The following is a 19,721-nucleotide window of genomic DNA, read 5'->3' on the forward strand; positions in this document are numbered from 1 at the left end:
GCCTCGCCTCTGTGAACCTCAGCTGTGAACCCCGGCTGCCCGCCGGCTTAGCAGTTGGCCAGTCTTCTCTTCACTATTTATGGGGTTCCCTGGAGGGGGGTGGCCCGGTGCCAGGCTCTGGGGAGACAGCCAAGAACCAGCCCTGGACGGAGGGCTGAAACCGCGGCCTTCTGGGGCCACCTTCACCTGGGCTCCGGTTCCCGGGGGCCACTGTGGGGGAAGGGAGGTCTGCAGAGAGGCCACCGCGGGATAAAAGCGGGCACGAGATGCACCGCGCCTAAGGGACTTCTGTTCCCACTCCCACCCCCGGGCGGTGGCAAGCCTCTGGCAGGACCGCCTGCCGTGGTCACCCTGCCAGTTGCCCGCGTTCCAGCCACTGCCGCGCCCCGAGGGGCCGCCTGCCCGAGGGTCAGGGCGAGAGGACCCTGGGCGCGTGCGCCCTCGGGAGGACGTGCGCCCCGGGGGGCGGGGCGAGGGCGGACAAGGAAGGAGGGAGGGAGGGACCAGGCCCCGCCCACCTGCAGGTGGCCGCGGCCGCCGAGAGGCTCCGCGTGGGGGCCGGGCCCGGGGGCGGGGCCTGTCGCGCGCGTTCCCCCCCCCCCCACGTGTCCCTGGTCCCGGGCCCTGCCCCCGGGCCGGGTGTTTATAACCCGGGATGCGCCACGCAGCCGGCCCTGCTCCGCCGCCTGCCACCGCCGCCCGGGCCACGGTAAGGAGCCCCCGGCCCGAGACTCCGCTCCCACCCCCTGGCCTAGGACACCCTGCCCCCGGGTCCCGCCGACAGCGAGCCGAGGAGGCCGAGGGGACCGCGCTCCGGTCGCCCGTGCAGGCGGGAGCAGAAGTCGGCCCCGAGTGGCCAAGCGCCCCGCGCTCGCACCTGGACGGGAGGGCAGGAGAGCGACGCCGGGGCTTCCGTCCTTCGAGGGTGGGGCCGGGGCGCGAGTCTCGGACAATGCGGGGGTGGGGGGTGGGGGTGGCAGGTCAGGTTATGCGTCCCCTTTGCGGGCCGAGGTCTTTTCTAGATTCCCCGTGTCTAGCCCAGCTTCCTCTATGCCGGACCCCCCCAGATGGAGACCTTGGGAGTCCGGAGGGTGGGGTGGGGTCCGGATTCTCTCACCCCTTCTCTGACCTCCCCCTCCTGCCCCGGTCTCTGTCTCCGCCTCCCTTTCTCTGCGTGAAACCTGAGTTCCCGCCCGACCTCTGCCCCTCTCCCCGGGCCTTGGGCGCATGGGCCCCTCCCACAGCCCCGAGCCTCAGTTTACCGCGGGCAGATGTGCAGCGGGACGCGGAGTCTTGGTTGTGACTGCGCTCCTTCCCCCGCAGGGGGCGTCAGTCTCTGCCTCCTGAAACCTATTAGCTTTCTCCGCCCGAGGGTTGGGGGCGGTGGCCGCGCCGGGTCACGGTGCCCGGTTTGTGGCTGGCACTGGACTCCGGGGCTGTGGGAGGGGCCGCTCTGCAGGAAATGTCCACCGTCCGGGTTGCTGTTGCCTTTGGCCCCTTGGGCGGCTGCGCCCTCTGGAGAGGGAGGGTCATTGTGAAATGGAGGAAACTCCTCTCCCATCCCGCCAGGGCTCTTCCTGAGGAGGTCCCGTGACCCGCCACCTCAGTGTTCCTTTCTGCGCAGTGGGGGCGTCTCCTCCGGGGCATCGCGGCCCGGAGCTTGCACAGAGTCAGGCAGGAACAAACCTGTTCTTTCCCCAGGGTCGGATCAAATAGGCCCTGGGCTTTGATCTTTCCTTCCCAGCCCACGGCTGGTAACAGGGCAGATTCTGGAGCCAGCAGACCCAAGCCCGGAAGGCAGGCACGACCGGGTGAGACCTTGGGTCAGCTGCCAGCTTCCCAAGCCTCAGTTTCTCCGTCTGTCAGAGCTGGCACAGGCTCAGCGCTCAGGAAGCAGTAAGAGGGTGGGGCAATCTCTGTAGACTGTTGAGAACTGTGGCTGGGTCCATTCACTCAGTAACTGTCTGGGGCATGCCTCACCACGTGCCATACAGGGGACATGAGACCGGAGACCAGATCTCTACCCTCCTACGGAAGCTTCTAGTGAGGAGACCGTAGACAGAGCCACAAGAGGAATGGGTGGGTAGGGCGGGAGGAATCTTCATCCTACAAACCCTTCCCTCCTTCCATCTCCCGTCTCGGAGCCCAAGCAGGGGAGCCAGGGGGCGGGGTGGGGACCTGTCCCAGTTGGAGCCATCTGTGCCCTGTGCTGAGAAGCACTTCTCGTTCCGCTCAGTACAAGCTGAGTGATGCAGGCTGCCCACTGAGCACCTAGACCCTGAGCCAGGCACCGGGTGGGGCAGAGCAGGGAGGCCCCCACTCTGTATAGTCCAAGTTCCCCCGAGGACTCACATGGGCCGCATCAACTGGCTGCCTGCTCTGGGCTTTGTGGTCGCTTGGCTGTGATGGTAGCCATTTCCCCTGGCCTGGGGCCCCAGGAGTCTGACTCACGGAGGGGAGCCAGGCCCAGACTTACCTGCTGTGCAAGCACTTTCCCAGGTCCCATTTCTTCTTAGCCTCATGGGTCCTGGGAGGCGAGCCAGGACAGCCAGATGCCTTCATTGGAGCACAGAGCCCCTGAAGAGAGTGCCTTGCCTGTGGGCGCCCATGTGGAAAGAAACTCATTGGAATTCAGGGTCTAAGCCTCTGAGCTCTGCTGTAACACTTTGGGAAGGGTTGATCTTCCAGGCCCTGGTGCGTTCCACCCCCCGCCCCCCGCCCAGACTTGGGGAGGTGCCCTCCCCAGACTTGGGGGTAGGCCATGTACCCAACAGGCTTTGCAATATTATTGGTAGGATCAACGAATGAATGAATGCACTCTCCGCCGTGTGCTCCAAATGCTCTTAGAAGTTTGCCTGTCTTTTACCAGAGTCTGGTGAGATCTGCTTAGTCTCCCTACCACCTGTCTCAGGGGCTTTTCACCAGAAGTAGAGACTCAACCTTCCCAGCCACGGCAGACTCCCCAGTGACCCCTAACCCTGGGTGGAAGATGTTTGCTGGAGTGCCACTGTCCCCGAGAAAGCCAGTGTTCCCGATTTGATTCTCAGGCCCCAGGAATCCCGCTGCTGAGAGCCAGCTCATTGTCTAGCCTAGGACAAGCCCCTTGACCTCAGCTTCCCCCTCTGTCAATTGGGAAGAAAATCACTCACTGTCTTAACCAAGGATGTGCAGACAGATGAGCTGAGCCCATCAAGTGGATGGTGGGGCTGAAACCCGACAGCGGCACCTCCTGGTCAAAGTGTGGAATTGCAGCCTAGCTCTGTCAGACACAAAAGAGGGCCCCAAAGTGATAGGACCTCCAAACCCAAGAATGAGGAAACCCCAAAGTCAGAGAGAATTCTTCCAGCTTAGGCGGAGCTAGGGTTTTTAAAAAAAAAAAAACAAAAAACTCTAACGAACCCAGATCAGCAGAGTTAGAATGTGAGGGAGGGGTTCCAGAAGAACATTCGCCAAGCTGTTTCCCTGACTTGCGGAGAAATATACTACTGGTTGGTGATGATTCATTGGGGGTTTTGGTTTCTGGAAGACAAAAGTGAGGGGGAGGCGATCTGTGGTCTGCATTCAGCCTAGGCTTCAGTCCCAGTTCTGGCATCTGGCAACCTGAGACCCGGGCAAGTAGTTGACCTTTTCTGAGCCCCACGTGGTAGTGATAGCTGGTATAATTAATTTTTAGGAATAGTCTCCACCTTGAAATGGCACCTGTGTGGCACCGCACAGACTATCTGCTCTTGTCATCGTTCCAGCTTTGACGTTTAGGAGCCCACGGGTTTCATTAGAATTGAGGAAGTATCCAAGGCTGGCCTAGCAGGTGCATGGGAAGCTGGTGGGGTGGCCCGGGCTGGGGCCACGGAGAATGCCACCTGCCTGGGCAACTCAGACCAGGCTGGTAGGCATCTCGACATGAGGCCACCTTCTTCCCTCCTCCCAAGGTGTCCGTCTTCCGGGGAAAGGTGTCAGGTCTGGCGTGGGAGTGGGGAAACACGGATCTTCTTGGCAATGGGCACGTGCCTGGGATCTGGGGAGGGGGGCAGGAGACTGCCCTGGGCCCTTCATGGAGGATGGGGTGGGGACGAAGGTTTGCTAGACAACCCCCCCAGGCAGGCATCCCAGGGTCCTGGGGTGTCAGAACCAGAACGGCTTCCAGGTAGTGCCGATGGCTAGACTGAGCCCTGGAGAGTGAGGGACTGGCCTGAGGTTAGCCGTGGCCGTGGTAAGGGGAGTCTAGCTTGGTGCCCAACTCTGGCTCCTCCCCGCCTACCCCCCCCCACCAGCCCCAGCATCTCACTGAATCCTCACTGTCGCCCTGTGAACTGGTGGGCTCTTCTCACCCCCATTTAGCAGACGAGCAGCTGAAGCAGCCTGAGCCCAGGTCTGGAGGACCCAGCCCCTGTGCTTTACCCATAGTGGGTACTCACTGGACTGTACCCCCCCTTCCTGCTCCTCTGCCCATCTCCCGCCCCCAACTCGAGGCCTCAGCTCTTGTCAGTTTCCACTCACGGAGACAGACATCAGTGTCATCACACAGCCCAGGGACCGGGCTGGCTGGGGGAGGAGAAGCTTCACCGGTCCAGGGATGGGGGTGGGGGCGCTGGGAAGACGCCAGTGTCAGATTGCGACATTTCCCAGCCCACCCGCCCCGCTAATCTCTGCACACACAGGCCCAAACATCCCCCACGCGCGCAGGCGTGCACACACGCGTTCATGCTCCTGGGCACACGGTCCTAGATACGTGCATTCTTTCACACAGCTCAGACCTCGGGGCCAAGGTCCTCGGTGGGCATGCAGGCACACAGCCTGGCAGGCAGGAGGGGCGCGCCAGTTTCTGGATGAGCACGTGCATAGAATTCTAGGCTTTGGGGGGACTTAACCCTCCTCTTACGGGCAAGGAACTGGCCTCTGGACAGTAGAACAGAAGCGTCGTTCTGAGTGCCTGCCAGGTGCCAGGCACCGTCCGTGAGATGGTCCCTGTCCTCGCAGAGCTCACACTTATGGGAGTGGGGGTACAATTAGAATGCAGCGTGCCTGTGCCGAGATGGGACCACGGGGCAGAGGGGGGCGGGCACAGTCTGTCTGTCTCCGTGGGGCTCCCTCTCCCTTACTCCGGCGCCCACCGTCTTGGCCTTGCATCACCTGTCCCTGTCTCGAGCCCACCCCAGCCGTGCCAGGGTGTCTGAGCCGCCTGTGGCTTCCCAGACCACACCTGGCCCCAGCGGTTCCCTTCCCTGGGCCTTGTGCCTTCCAGCAGGGGGCTTCTGGGGCCCAGCTGCTCTGGGGTTGAGTCCCGGCTCTGCCACTTAACCAGCCAAGCAAGGCCTTGAGCAAGCTCCTTAACCTGAGCCTCAGTTTCCCCGTCTCGAAAATGGAGACAACACAAAGGGAAGGGCTCCGCACATGACGGGCATGTTCATTTATGTGGATTGTGGGGACCAGCCGGAGAGGCCAGGTTCAGGGTCTCTGGCTTCACCTGGACTGCCGTTCCAGACGGCTGAAATAGCTTTGGCTTTTGCAGAGTGGTTCACCGAGCCGTGAAGTCGGGTTCCAGAAGCCGGGAAGCCGCACGTCCCATCCAAGGTACTTTCTGAGTCCTTCCTGCCTCTTTCCCTCCATTAAAAAAGAAATATTTTTTTTTTCATGTTTATTTTTTGAGAGAGACAGAGCGCGAGCGGGGGAGGGGCAGAGAGAGAGGGAGACCCAGAATCCGAAGCAGGCTCCAGGCTCCGAGCCGGCAGCACAGAGCCCGACGCGGGGCTCGAACCCACGAACCGCGGGATCATGACCTGAGCCGAAGTCAGACGCTCAACCGACTGAGCCACCCAGGCGCCCCTCCTTCCCTCCAGTTTTGATGGTCTGCTCTTGCCATGAGCACCATCCCTTGGCCCCAGGGTCAGGGTCTGCTGAGTCACCAGCAAGCCGGGCTGGGGACAGGGCCTGGCAGGCGGTCGAATGCCCAGTGGAGGCAGAAGTCGTCTGCATCCGTCAGAAACCCCCCCAACCGCACTTCTCCATGAGGTGTTCTCCCTTCCCTCCGTGCCAAGGGCCGCAGGGTGTGCGAGCCCTGGGGCTGGCCAGGGGTCTGCACACAGGATGCGTGTTCTAGTGTCGCAGTCGGGCCCTCTCCAGGCTCTGCTGTGCAGGGCTGGGTGACTGGGCCAGCACATCTCCTCCCTGGACTTCCAGGCCCAGGCACAGGGGAAGTTTTCAGTACACGGGAGCCTGTATCTTTGCGGTCGTGATGATGGGGTGCCCCTTGTGGGCTCCCTCCTGCGGAGGGGCGTCCACGGCTTTTCCCAACAGTGCCTAATAAAGACCCTGACCTTGGTCAGACTCCAGTGGGAACGCCTCTCACCAGACACAAGAATCCCCCCTACCAATGCAGGATGCTGGGGCCATGTCCAGGGAGGCTGGGACCAGATGGTTTGGGTCCAAATCTGGGCCTGCTGCCTGCTGACCGTATGACCTCCAACAAATGACCCCACCTCCGCGACCCTCAGCTTCCTCATTAGCAAAGCGGGCACGATAACAGCACCTACTCTCGGGACCTCGTGGAGAGTGCCGGGGGACTCAGGGCAGGTCCTAACGGCCCAAAGGCTGAGGGAGAGCCTCCCGGACGGAAGAAACAGTGGCTGCAAAGACAAGGACACAGGGGTCTCTGGTGCCTCGGTGTAGCTGAGGAGACAGATAAGGCGGGACGCATCTGTCCCTGCTGCAGGGGGACGGATCATCTTCATCTCCAGGAAGGAACTCCCTCTGCCTGTCCCCTTCCTTCTCTGGACCTCAGTGTCTCCGTCTGTGTCCTGGAGCAGCGTTTGAAAAGAGTCTAAACTCCCAATGTGCGAGGGCTCGCTGGGGCACCAGGTGGCGGGGGCGGGGGCGGGGTACGTGGAGGCAGGGACTCTGCACCCCAGCATCCTGTTCTGCTGGGAGGCAGCACTGCATGCTGGGACGAGCTCTGTGACCTTGAGCCAGCTGCTCACCTGTCTGAGCCCCAGGGTCTGCCGCCCCAGGACACAACAGCGGGTCACGGTAGGGGCGGGGGGTGAGCCACGTGAGGCCCCCCAGGGCCACGCCTGGCAATCTCTGAGCTGCCCGAGGCTTGGGGCCAAAGCCCCGCCCAAGTCTCCAGAGCATCCTGGCCCTGTCCCAACAGCTCAGCCTCAGGCACCTTGTCTACCTGGTGAGGGATGCTTCCTTCCTCCCCCAAACCCCTGTCACTCCCAAGCTGCTATCAGTCTTCCCAGGGCCTTCCCTGCGTGGATGTAGGTGTGTGCGTGCAGTGTGTGGGGTCAGGTCCCCGGGGGTAGGGGTGGGGGAAGGGATGAGGCCGCAGGAAGGAACAGCTTCTCAGCTGGCCTTGAGAACAGGTGAACGCCTTGTTCCCAACCCTCTCCTCCCCCCCGCGGCAGCTCCTCCGAGGGCTGAGGCTGCCCAAGGCCAAAGTGGGGGCTGCTGGCCGGTTGGGATGGGCTGGCTCTGAGTCACTCTCCTTCCTCCACGACAACCTCCCCCTCCCCCAGACGAGATGTCCAGCAAAGGCTCCGTGGTTCTGGCCTACAGTGGCGGCCTGGACACCTCCTGCATTCTCGTGTGGCTGAAGGAACAAGGCTATGACGTCATCGCCTACCTGGTAAGGAGGCTCGCAGTGTGTCCGTCTTTCTACCCGTTTGTCCTGCTGTCCGTGAGCTCACTCTCCCTGCCCCCGAGCCCAGCTTCCCCTCCCTAAGCCTGTCAACTGTAGGCAAATACTTCTTTCTTCCCCGGTAAAATGAACATCCGTGGTGTCCCCAGGTCTGGGGTGCCCCACAGGGCACCGAGGAGGCCAGCCGTATGCGGCTGACCGGAGCGGGGGACGCCAGAAATGAGCTTGGCGGTGTGACCCGGGCAGCCTGCCTGCAAGGGGCCGTGGGCTCTGGCCTGCAGCGGGGACCATGGAAGGCACGCCGTCTTCCTGTTTCCGGGAGCCCCTTGTCAGCACCCAGGGAGTCTGCAAAGATCATAGACTCTTGCAGTGGCTGAAGGGTTCTGACTGACTAGGCTTGGATCATGGGCGTATCCCTACCTTGAGCAGAGGGACGTGATTTGCTCCCCTCCATTCTTATGGAAAGAGGCCCCCCAAAAGAAGTTTCTGGTCCCAGAGGAAGCGAGGACAGTGCTCCACATAGACAAAAGTTCAGCCGTTGCCAGGAGTGATTGGTTTGCAGTTGAAGTCAAGATACCTAAGAGCGCCCGGTCCCCTTGTCATTCAGGTAGGGGAGGGTGAGGCCCAGGGAGAGAAGCGTCTCGCTCACAGTCACCTGGTAAGTGAGAGCCACCTCCATTTGAGGGGTGTTGTGGACAGCTTTGGCAGGGGGAGAAGGGGCTGAAATTCTTGTCCAGCTCTCCTTCGTGCCCCCGGGCTGATTAGGCCTCTCTGCTGCTGTTTCTCAGGCCAACATCGGCCAGAAGGAAGACTTTGAAGAAGCCAGGAAGAAGGCGCTGAAGCTCGGGGCCAAAAAGGTACCAAGTGGCGGCAGGATTTGGGGTTGGAAGTGGGGTTTTGACCTGGTGGAGGCAGCAGTGGGCATGGCTGCCTCAGGGTTCCTTGTCCCCTGCATCCTTTTCAGCTGGGTCCTCTTGCTTCCAAGAGTATGGGCTCGATTCCTTCTGTTTTCAGGTGTGTGGATGCCATCATCTCCCTGCCTTCCCTACCCACTTTCCCACCACGTCCTCATCCCCCCCTGCCCTTCTGTCTTCCTCTTATCCATCCATCGGTCTGCCTGCCCATCCCTCCTTTATGCCTCTGTCCCTCCACCCATGATTCACTCATCTATCCATCCATCCAACAATCATCCATCCAGCCAACCATCATCCAGCCATCCAGCCATCCATTCACTCATGTATCCCCCCATCCAGCCAACCTTCTTCCATCCATCCATTCATCCACCCACCCATCAACTATCCATCCATTCATCTGTCCATCTATCTACCCATTCTTTCATCCATCCTTCATCCATCTACCTGTCCATTCCTCTTCTATCTCTGTCCATCATTCCATCCATTCAACAGAATCAGAAAATTCCAGTTGAGTCCGGTGCCCTGACTGAGCATCTAATCACGTGGCAGGCAGGCCCTCTGTTGGGTGTGGAGCCCATGTAGTAAACAGGGCCAACATGGTCCCTGCTCACATAGGCTCACAGTGTAAAGTCTGAGCTTCTCCCCGGGGCCGTCCCTGGTACCCTCACCCCTTCACTTGGGCAAGTGGACAGGGGACACAGCAGGGATGGTGTGAAAAGCCATCAGTTCACCTGCTTGGTCAGAACTGGTCCCCTCTGCAGGGCACTTCCTTGGGGTTCTCAGAACCTAAAAAGGAGCCTGGCACATAGAAAGAGCTCAATTGGCACATTAAAATAATGCCTGAGTCCCATATCCCATCACTGGCCGCAGGCCTAAAACTGGATCTCCCTCATGTCTCAGAGAGGAGAGGGGTTGTCTGAGCAGGAACCCAGAAGGTGGGATAAGAACACTTGAGTGTTGAAGATGAGCTGGGCCTTCACATGAGTTGGGCTTTTGTGTAAAGATCTGTCCTTAATTCATTACTCTAGAGCATTCTTAACCTTGTGCTCTGAGGATCCCAACTACTTTTATGTACTTGGAATTGGAGTGGGAATTTCTTGCCCATACCATCAGGGTATAGTCTCATTGCTTTTCTTTTAATTTTCATTTTCTTTCATTCTTTGAGTCATTAAAAAAAAATAGTTTCTTTTTTTTTTAATTATTTTTTGATGCTTATTTATTTTTGAGAGAGAGACAGACAGAGCACGAGCAGGGGAGGGGCAGAGAGAGAGGGAGACACAGACTCGGAAGCAGGCTCCAGGCTCTGAGCTGTCAGCACAGGGCCCGACGCGGGGCTCAAACTCACGAATTGTGAGATCATGACCTGAGCCAAAGTCGGGTGCTTAACTGACTGAGCCACCCAGGCGCTTCCCCCCACAAAATGGCTTCATTTTAAGCTAAATATCGGCTCACAGGAAGTTGCAAATATAATATAAAGAACCCCATGACCATTTTCCACTCTTGAAAATACTTGAGTGCCCCATAGTTTTGTGGATTACATCTACTGATACGATGTTATAAATAAAAGCTGAAATTAAACACAGTAACCCACTTTAACGTTTTTTTTTATTTTATTTTTTTTTTATTTATTTTTGGGACAGAGAGAGACAGAGCATGAACGGGGGAGGGGGGCAGAGAGAGAGGGAGTTACAGAATCGGAAACAGGCTCCAGGCTCCGAGCCATCAGCCCAGAGCCCGACGCGGGGCTCGAACTCACGGACCGCGAGATCGTGACCTGGCTGAAGTCGGACGCTCAACCGACTGCGCCACCCAGGCGCCCCAGTAACCCACTTTAAAGACCAATATTAAACACATCCTATGTTAACATCAGTGACGTTTTTACCTCAGAAAAATAAGTATTTCCAAAACAAAAATGTTTGGTAAAAGCAGCATTGTGTATGTTGCATTTTTATAAATCTCTTTCATGTCTGGTTTAGCAGAAGACAGGTGGATTCTTGAAGCTGTGTCTCCATTCATCTTGCGATGTGTTGTTTTGGTTAACACTGTGAAGAAAATACGGCCTCAGGAATGTAGCCCTGGAAGAGAGAGGAATATTTTATTTTATTTTATTTTATTTTTTATTTTTTAAAATGTACGTCCAAATTAGTTAGCATATAGTGCAACAATGATTTCAGGAGTAGATTCCTTAGTGCCCTTGACCCATTTAGCCCATCCCCCCTCCCACACCCCTTCCAGTTACCCTCAGTTTGTTCTCCATATTTAGGAGTCTCTTCTGTTTTGTCCCCCTCCCTGTTTTTATATTATTTTTGCTTCCCTTCCCTTATGTTCAACTGTTTTGTCTCTTAAAGGCCTCATATGAGTGAAGTCATATGACATTTGTCTTTTGCTGACTAATTTCACTTAGCATAATATGCTCCAGTTCCATCCACGTAGTTGTAAATGGCAAGACTTCATTCTTTTTGATTGCCGCGTAGTACTCCATTGTCTATATATACCACATCTTCTTTATCCGTTCATCCATCAATGGACATTTGGGCTCTTTCCGTACTTTGGCTATTGTCGATAGTGCTGCTATAAACATGGGGGTGCATGTGTCCCTTCGAAACAGCACCCCTGTATCCCGTGGATAAATGCCTAGTAGTGCCATTGCTGGGTCGTAGGGCAGTTCTCTTTTTAGTTTTTTGAGCAACCTCCATACTGTTTTCCAGAGTGGCTGCCCCAGCTTGCATTGCCACCAACAACGCGAAAGAGACCCTCTTTCTCCGCATCCTCGCCAACATCTGTTGTTGCCTGAGTTATTCATGTTGGCCATTCTGACCGGTGTGAGGGGGTATCTCAGTGTGGTTTTGATTTGTATTTCCCTGAGGATGAGTGATGTTGAGTATTTTTTCATGTGTCGGTCGGCCACCTGGATGTCTTCTTTGGAGAAGTGTCTGTTCATGTCTTTTGCCCATTTCTTCACTGGATTATTTGTGTTTTGGGTGTTGGAGAGAGCAATATTTTAATAGCCTTTTCAGAGAGTTGGAGATATTTTCTGATACTGCACCTAAACTCAGCAAGGGGTGGTTTCTTAAAGATTAGTGTGATGGGGAACTTGACCCTGTAGCAATGAGTTTTTCATGCATCAGAATCCATTGGTGCAGGAGCGCCTTGGTGGTCCAGTCAGTTGAGCATCTGATCCCAGGGTCATGGGATCGAGCCCCGCATGGGTCTTCTCACTGTGCATGGAGTCTGCTTAAGATTCTGTCTCTTCTTCTCCCTCTGCCCCTCACTCTGGCTTGCGTGCTCTCTCGCTCGCTCTCTCCCTCTCTCTCAAATAAATAAATAAATAAAATACAAATACATTTTTAAAAACCCTGTCCATCTTGCACTTTGGATGGATTTTTTTGTCTGTGCAAGATTGTGTCACATCATGCATCCACTGATCATGTGAAAGCCATTATTTCATTGAGTTATGCAGATCTTCCAAATGTTGGTACATTTCATCATAAGATATCAAAACATCGCATTTGTCAATCTCACCACTACCCACGGAAATATTAGGAAGCTGTCAGATGGACGTTGTCCATAATTCTAACTTTTACTGGAAAACCTGAGTTTTCTCATTAGTAACAAATACTCAAGTGTTCCCTGAAGTGACAACAAGGTCACTTTATTTTTGTGAAAATGTCAAACACTCCAGTCTGAAAGACCATGTTTTGTCTGTCATGCTTTCAAGTAAAAGCGATGTTTCATGAAAAAAAAAATGGCTACTTCAGCTTGTAACTCGCTTTGGAAGGCACCAGAAGGACTTCATGTGCATTTCACCTTTTGTGCTTGAGATTCAACGGAAGTAATCATTGCTGCAGCTTCGAGACCATTCTTAAGTGAAATCATCGCGGTGGAAACAAGACGTTAGGAACACAGTGGCGGTGTCTCTGCCTTGATTTGTGCTGAGGTGCCAGGGTGAACGTCAACCCTAGTGAAAAAGGCAAATGACAGCTTAGCATCATCATAAAAAATCTTTCCAGGGCGCTGGGTGGCTCAGTCAGTTGAACATCTAACTCTTGATTTCAGCTCCGGTCATGATCCAGGGCCATGGGATCAAGCCCCAAGTTGGGAGAACACCTGTTTAGGATTCTCTCTCTCTCCTTCTGCCCCCTCACCCCAACTCATGCATTCTCTCTCTCTCTCTCTCTCTCTCTCTCTCTCTCTCTCTCAAATTAAAAAAAAAAAATCTTTTCACTCACTCAGTCTCCTTGAAAGGGTCCTGAGGGTGTCCAGAGGTCTATGCTCTGAGAACCGTTCCTTTAGATCGGGGCCTCTCAACCTTGGCACTCTTGGGACGGAGCTGGCTGCCCTGAGGTTTCTGGGATGTCTACCAGCATCCCTGGCCTTTGCCCATGAGATATCAGAAACCCTCTCCCCCAACCCACTGGTGTGAAAACCAAAAATATCTCCAGCTATTGTCACTGCTCCTGGCGGGCAAAATCATCCCTAGTTGAGAGCATCTGTGGATTACTATCTCCTATCTACTGCTTTAGATCTTAGGTGACAACAAGTTTCATCTCAGGCCCAGAAGGTTGGGCTGGGAGGGACTTAAAGTCCGCATACGGTTTCAGCTAGATGGCCTATCAGGATTGATTAGCAATGTCTGCCATGAGTGCAGGAAGGGAGTAAGAGTACTGTGTGCTAGGGTTGATTAATGATGTCTGCTACAGATCCTGCATCTGGCCAGGATCCATTAGTAGAGTCTGCCGTAGACACAGGGCTCTGTCGTCTGGCTGGGCCCTCTCCTTGCCGAGCCTCACTCCATGGGCTCCTCTCCCTGTAGGTGTTCATCGAGGACGTCAGCAAGGAGTTTGTGGAGGAGTTCATCTGGCCGGCCATCCAGTCGAGCGCGCTGTACGAGGACCGCTACCTCCTGGGCACCTCCCTCGCCAGGCCCTGCATTGCCCGGAAACAAGTGGAGATCGCCCAGCGGGAGGGAGCCAAGTATGTGTCTCACGGCGCCACAGGAAAGGTGAGCCAATGGCTGGACGGTGCTGGGGAGGGCTGGGCAGAGGCGGGGGAACCTGCAAAGGGGACTCGGGAAACCAGGGTAGTAGCAGGCTTCGCCCCCAGGAGAGGCAGGCGAGCAGCGGACACGCTCACTGTCCACACTGCCTGTCCAGTCTGAGCAGGACGAATGGTATTCGCAGGAGCGGGTACCAGGGCGTAGGCAGCTGGGTGCCGCGGGTCCGTGTGTGTCTTCTGTCTACGGGGGGAGCAGTTTGGCGGACTTGACCCTGCGGCTCAGGGCAATCACCCCTGGCCCGGGTCACAGAGCACACAGGTCAGCATGCAGTGCAGTGGAAAGGGCTGGAAACCCCGCATTAGCAAAGCGGGGTGGATCCCACCTGGGTGGCCCCTGTGGGTCTTCGTTGGCCAGGACCGCCGCCCCACAGTGCCACAGGCCTGGTGGCTCCAGCCATAGAAGTGTGTCATATCACGATTCCAGGGCCGAGGTGCGGGCAGGGCCGGGCTCCCCCGGCGGGGGCGCGGCGAGGAAGGCGTCCATCCAGGCCTCTCCAGGTTTCTATGGGGCCCTCATCTGCCTTCGGGCATGGCTCCCTCTGTGTCCAAATTCCTCCCTTTTATACCACACCAGTCCTATCAGATTAGGGCCCACCCTTCTGATCCCATCCTAACCCCATCACTTCTACAAAGACCTGTTTCCGAATAAGATCACGTTCTCGGGTACTGAGAGCTGGGGCTTCAACCTGGCTCTTGTGGGGGACACCAGTCAACCCGTGACACAACCCCGCCTTCCGGCCCCTGTGTGGCCAGTGCAGACTGAGGGAGGGGGCCCGGTGGGGGACAAGGCAGGAGAGCCCTCTGCACGCTGTCCCACAGGTGGCCGTGCTCAAGACACAAGATTGCAAGGCAGACAAGTCTCGGGCGATGGTGTCAGCAAGGCTGTGTGGTCACGGGCTCTCAACGTCACTGGACGCCAAGCCAGTAGCCCCCCCCCGGTACAGGGCTTGGCTCCCTGACAACCCCACAGTCAGCAGACCCTGCCCCTCCCCGCGACAGGGAGCTCACTACCTTTCCCGCGCTCATGCTAACCCGACCCAGGCCCTGCCCCTGCCCAGGCTGGTCGGGGCAGTGGGAGGGGAAGCAGACTCTGGCTCGCTGTGACACAGGGACACTTGTAGCCTAGATTATGACAGAGCAGACGTGACTTGAGGGTGGCCTTGCAAGCCAGGGTGGCCCTGGTTCCGGTCTTCGAGAGCTGATGCGTTCGTTCAGGCGCTTGGGCACGAGGTCAGCAAGCTTATACGGGGGCCTGTGGAAAGGGTTGGACACAAGCCGGGTCTGGCAACAGTATTGAACTTCTGGGGCTCCTCCCACCCTCAGGGAGCCTGTGTGTCCTAGCAAGGGAGAGGAGAGTAGACAGACAGACAGACACGATAAGGTGGCTGTAGGGGTGGGGCCTCTCGGCCGTGGGGGCAACAGGCAGGGGAGGGAGGCTGATCTCCAGAGCATGGCCCTGCAGGAGGAGTGTGGGTGAGTGAGTAATGGGGTACAGGAAGAGTGTGCCCGGCAGAGGGATCCGCCTGTGCCAAGGCTTGGGGGCACGGAGCCCCGAACAACAGCCCGTCTGGGGGCATCTAGCCAGAACTGTCGCTGTGGGAGGCAGCAGGCTCGGGGCCGGGCCGCGGCCATGCTGAGGGGTTGACTTCTGAGAGCAGTACATCAGGAGGCACGGGAGGGCCCCAGGCTGGGCGGGGGGTGGCCAGCGAGTCCCCCACTGGTGTGTTGGGGATGGTTCTGGACTGAAATGGTGGGAGTTCCTTCTACGGAGGAAGGGGACTGGGGTCTCTCCTGCGACCTGTGACCCTAGAGCCTAGTCGTGAGCACATGGTGAGCAGGGTGACAGAGCCGGGCTGTTTGCACGGGGATGTGCGTGTCCCCTTCTGCCTTGAGGGCGGTAGGACAGAGTGCACGAGAACCCGGAGGTTCGGGTCGTGCGGCTCTCAGAGCTGTACTGGGGGCTCCTGCAGGTAGAGGAAGGTCAGTGAGAACACATGTCCGTGCGGAATAAAGAAGTTTCGGAGCCGTGTCATCCGCCCCGGATGAGCTGAGCTGAGCAGTGAGCTCCCTGTTCTACAAGGCATTTAAGCTGAGACCAGATCAGGATTCTGGAAGGGCTCCTGCCTGGAGAAGATCCCCCCAGGACTGAGGATGGGTGGCGTTCAGGGCTGGCGGAGTGAATGGTGGGTCTGGCCCTGGTGTGGGAGACTCGAGGGTCCAGGGAGAGACCCTCCCTGCCCCCCCCCCCCCTCCCGGGGCAACTAACCCCACAAGGCGGCGAGCAGCCACCTGCAGCCGTGTGCACCCTCTGTTTGGCCACAAGAGGACACCAGAGGCTTGGATTTGAGGCCTTCGGGTGAGAAGGTGTGTGCCGTGCTACCCCGGGTCTGCTGTCCCTTCTGGGGGTTGATGGGCGAGGCATACTCCTGTGCCTTAGTTTCCCCTTATCTGCAGAACCTGAGGAAGCCCCCCAAAGTCTCTGAAGACAATTTCCTAGCCCCGAGAGGTGTGAGTAGAGAGAGCCAGGAAGGCTTGGGGCCGGGTCCAGAGAAATGCCAAGTTTTTGAGGCAGGAAGGAGCGGGGACAGGGGCCGGCGGCCTGCAGTGGGCACCAGCGATCAGGAGGTGGGCTCTGCGGGCAAGCGAGGGAGGCTTGTGGCCCCAGATGGAGGCACCTGGGCCCCGTGGGGTGTGGCCGGCCACCCCAAAGAGAGGTGCCAGAAGGACGCTCGGCGGAGTTTTCTGCAGGGGTTCACGGTGAAGAGAGAGCTGGGGTATAAGCAGACTGCGGCCCCACCCCCCGCCCCCCCTGCAGATGTGGGGGAGATCCCAGCGTGGCCAGTCCTGAGGCTGTGGCCATTTGGAACACCCAGCCGCTGGCCTCTCCCAGCTGTTGGCTCCTGAGTCGCGGATGGAGGAAACTCGTTCCAGCCTCCCGGATAGATGTCACCTTCCCGCGTGTGTCCTTTCACTCCCCGAATACTGATCCAGCACAGGGACGCTGGTACAGGAGGCGCTCGGGACTTAGGAGCCCTAACCCAGCAGGGGCTGGAACAGGGCGGGAGCAAGAGTTAGCCAGGGATGCCGCGGGGAAGGGCATCCCAGGCTGGAACAGCCCTTGCGAAGGCCTGGAGGCGGGAGGGAGGCAGCCGGGCGGCACCTGGTACTGAGCTGGAGCTGGGGGTCCCCCCTCCACGCCCTGCCCTGATCCCTCGCTAGCAGAGAGCTGCACAGAAGCTGGGGTGGCCCTTCCGGCACCCCCCTTACCCCCCCCCCCCAGTTTTGGAAGAAGGGCCTGGAAATATGAGCCAGACTCACGCAGGGGTACGGGGAGCAGGTCTGTAAATGGCGCCATCTGTATGGTTAGCCGAGGAACAGATGGGCGGGCCCCCCTCCCCCAGCCCCTCCGGGCCCCGTGGGCGCTGCACCCACACTTACGCACACCTGCACGTGTATCAGCGCGTGGACACACACGGCTACACCCCCCCCCCCCCCGCCCTCGGGGCCGCCCTGGTGCCGAGGGTCCTGGGGTTCCAGGGGGAGGAAGGACTTAGACCAACTGGAGTCTTAACCTGGGACAGAGTTTGAAGCAAGGGGGCCCGTCTGGCTTCTGCGAGGGTCTCCGACTGTGGAACAGATGGGTGTCCCCATGTGGGTCTGGACAGGCAGACACCAGCCCGGGTGTGCCTGTCCGAGGAGGCACAAGTGGCCATTGTACTGGGGAAACGTGAAGCCACGGTGGGGGGTGGGGGGTGGGAATCACCAGGAGACGCAATACCGTGGGCTTCGTGGGCTTCGCAGATCTGAACCGAGCCTGCTTCTTCATCGCCTGCCTTTGCCCCGGGAGCTGTGCCCGCCACGGGTCCTTGGGCAGGCGTGCCACCTGTGCCTCGGTTTCCCCATCTGTCAGGCAGGGGCGATACCGGAACCTATCTCAGCCGTAAGGATTCAACGGGTTTAAGTCCGGAGCTCGGACCAGTCACTGGCGTGTGAGCTGTTGGGACAGAGACGTTGTCTGTCGGCTGCGCGGCCCTGGGCAAGTGGCATCACTTCTCTGAGCCTTGTCAGCAAAGCTGGGTTAACTATCCCCCTGGCCCCAGGCGGCTTTCCCCTGTGGCCGCGAGCACATAGTAGGTGCTCACTACGGGGCTTGGCTGGCGGGCGGGGAGCCGGATGGGCCTGGGAGGCATCAGAGAGGGACGGCCTCGGCCCCTGGGCTCCTGGCTCCGCAGAGAGGGGCTGCAGCCTGTATTTCCACGCCGCCTGACAACATTCTGGAAAATAACATGTTATTCCCGCCGCTGCCTGGCTGGGCCCGTGCAGTTTTCACAGTAGGCGAAAGGCCCCTCTGTTATTTCCACAGCTTAAGTCCCCCTCTGGGCGCCGAGCTGACGGGAAGCAGGCAGGACGCTGGCAACCATTGTGTCTGCGGCCTTCTCTTCCTCCTCCCCGTCGTCAGCGCCCTGGGGTGTCAGATGAGTCTTTATTTTACGCAGGCGCGGAGAGGCAGGGCAACCCTCCCAGGGAGGTGGGCTCAGTGCCCTTGAACTAGTTCCTTCTCTTTGGACCTCAGTTCCCTGTCCGTTCAGAGAGGAACCGAGGAGCAAAGAGCCCTCGGGGGTCACCTGGTTGCACCCATTCCCTGCCCCCCCCCTCCCCCGGCAATTTATAGATGGGGAAACTGAGGCTCAGAGAGGAGACACGATTCCCAACTGGATGGATATGAGTCGTCAAAGGACCACGGAGCCCCAGCCCTGGGCTGGATCTCTGGGTGGGGATTAGATGGGGCCAGGTGGGGGGAAGAAGGCTGAGGTGTGGACAGCTGGGGGCTCCCTAGAGGAGGACGGGGATCTCGGCGGGGCTAGACCCCCCGCCTCACACATGTGTGCGCCCCCTGAAGTGTGCTCGCCCTACCGTGTTCCCAGACAGGTGTACCCCCGTCGGGCCACACGCCCCACACCCACACCGCTCGGCTGTGTACTCAGAGTCCTGGATTCTAATCTTGACTCCACCTAAAGGGCAGGGGCCGGGGCTTCCTCTCCAGGAAGGAGGCTCATAACAGTCCCCACCTCAGAAGATCTCGGGGTTGGAGGCGGGCCTGCCCTGAGCAGCCCTCAGGCAGGTTGTCGGCCGTCACACGGTGCCGTCCCTGCCCCCAGCCCCTGTCCTGTGGCTCCCGGTGATCCCCCCCGTTCCGTGTTTCAGGGAAATGACCAGGTCCGGTTTGAGCTCACCTGCTATTCACTGGCCCCTCAGATTAAGGTAAGATGTTGTTCCTCCCCCGAAGGTGGGTGCTGGGGGCTAATGTCACCGGCGGGGGAGGGCAGTGTGTGGAGTTCTGGGAGGTTCCACGGACAGGGACAGAGTGCCCCTGAGTCTCCAGGTGGGTGGTTCCCTTCTTGCTCGGGAGAGACGCTGTGCTCACGCCAGCTGAGAGGCCACGGCACCCTCTCTGACCATTAGTCCTCCTGGAAGGCGCTGCCCAGGGGCCTGGGTAGGTCAGAGCACTGGACAGAAAGACATAGCCGCCCTTTGGCCAGTGTCCTTGGTGCTCCCGGGTCCGGCTTCTCGGTTCCAGGCCGGAACGGTTCTGGGACAATGTTGGCCTGTTTCTAGGAGCTCATAGCACACCCAAGGTCGGGGCCACCCAGCTAAGGCCCCGGCTCTGCTCCGGCTGCCTGAGCCCTGACCCCCTGCATCCTGGATCCTTTCCTGGGTGGAAATCACCAGGATCTGGGGAATCAACCGCCCCTGCCCGTGGCCTGTCGCCCAGGCATGAGAGCACACATCAGGGCTGTGTGTCGGCCACCGCTGCCTCTGTCCCCCCCACCCCCCAGCCTGGCCTGGGGCCTGGGCCTGTGTCCATCTATCTTATCTGTTCCCTTCCTCCCTCCCTCTCTCCCTTCCTTCCTTCCTTCTTCCCTTCATTCCTTCCTTTCTTCCTCCTTCCCTTCCTTCCTTCCTCCCTCCCTCCCTTTCTCCCTTCCTTCCCTGCCTCCCTCTCCTTCCTTCCTTCCTTCCTTCCTTCCTTCCTTCCTTCCTCCTTTCCTCCTTCCCTTCCTTCCTTCCTCCTTTCCTCCTTTCCTTCCTTCCTTCCTTCCTTCCTTCCTTCCTTC

At 58.4% G+C, this 19,721-nt stretch overlaps 1 protein-coding gene across 2 annotated transcripts in view; it reads left to right on the top strand.

Moving 5' to 3' along the window:
- Positions 1–643: 643 nt before the first annotated feature.
- Positions 644–19,721, top strand: part of ASS1 (argininosuccinate synthase 1) — a 52,646-nt gene continuing 33,568 nt past the window's right edge. For both annotated transcript variants that reach the window (XM_049630290.1, XM_049630297.1), the window contains exons 1-6: positions 644–709; positions 5,510–5,571; positions 7,515–7,624; positions 8,425–8,493; positions 13,364–13,552; positions 18,811–18,867. In XM_049630290.1, the coding sequence (XP_049486247.1) occupies positions 7,520–7,624; positions 8,425–8,493; positions 13,364–13,552; positions 18,811–18,867 (420 nt within the window). In that variant the 5' untranslated portion in view covers positions 644–709; positions 5,510–5,571; positions 7,515–7,519. The remainder of the gene's footprint in view (positions 710–5,509; positions 5,572–7,514; positions 7,625–8,424; positions 8,494–13,363; positions 13,553–18,810; positions 18,868–19,721) is intronic.

This window comes from Panthera uncia, chromosome D4 (genome assembly GCF_023721935.1).
Source record: "Panthera uncia isolate 11264 chromosome D4, Puncia_PCG_1.0, whole genome shotgun sequence".
Classification (NCBI taxonomy): domain Eukaryota; kingdom Metazoa; phylum Chordata; class Mammalia; order Carnivora; family Felidae; genus Panthera; species Panthera uncia.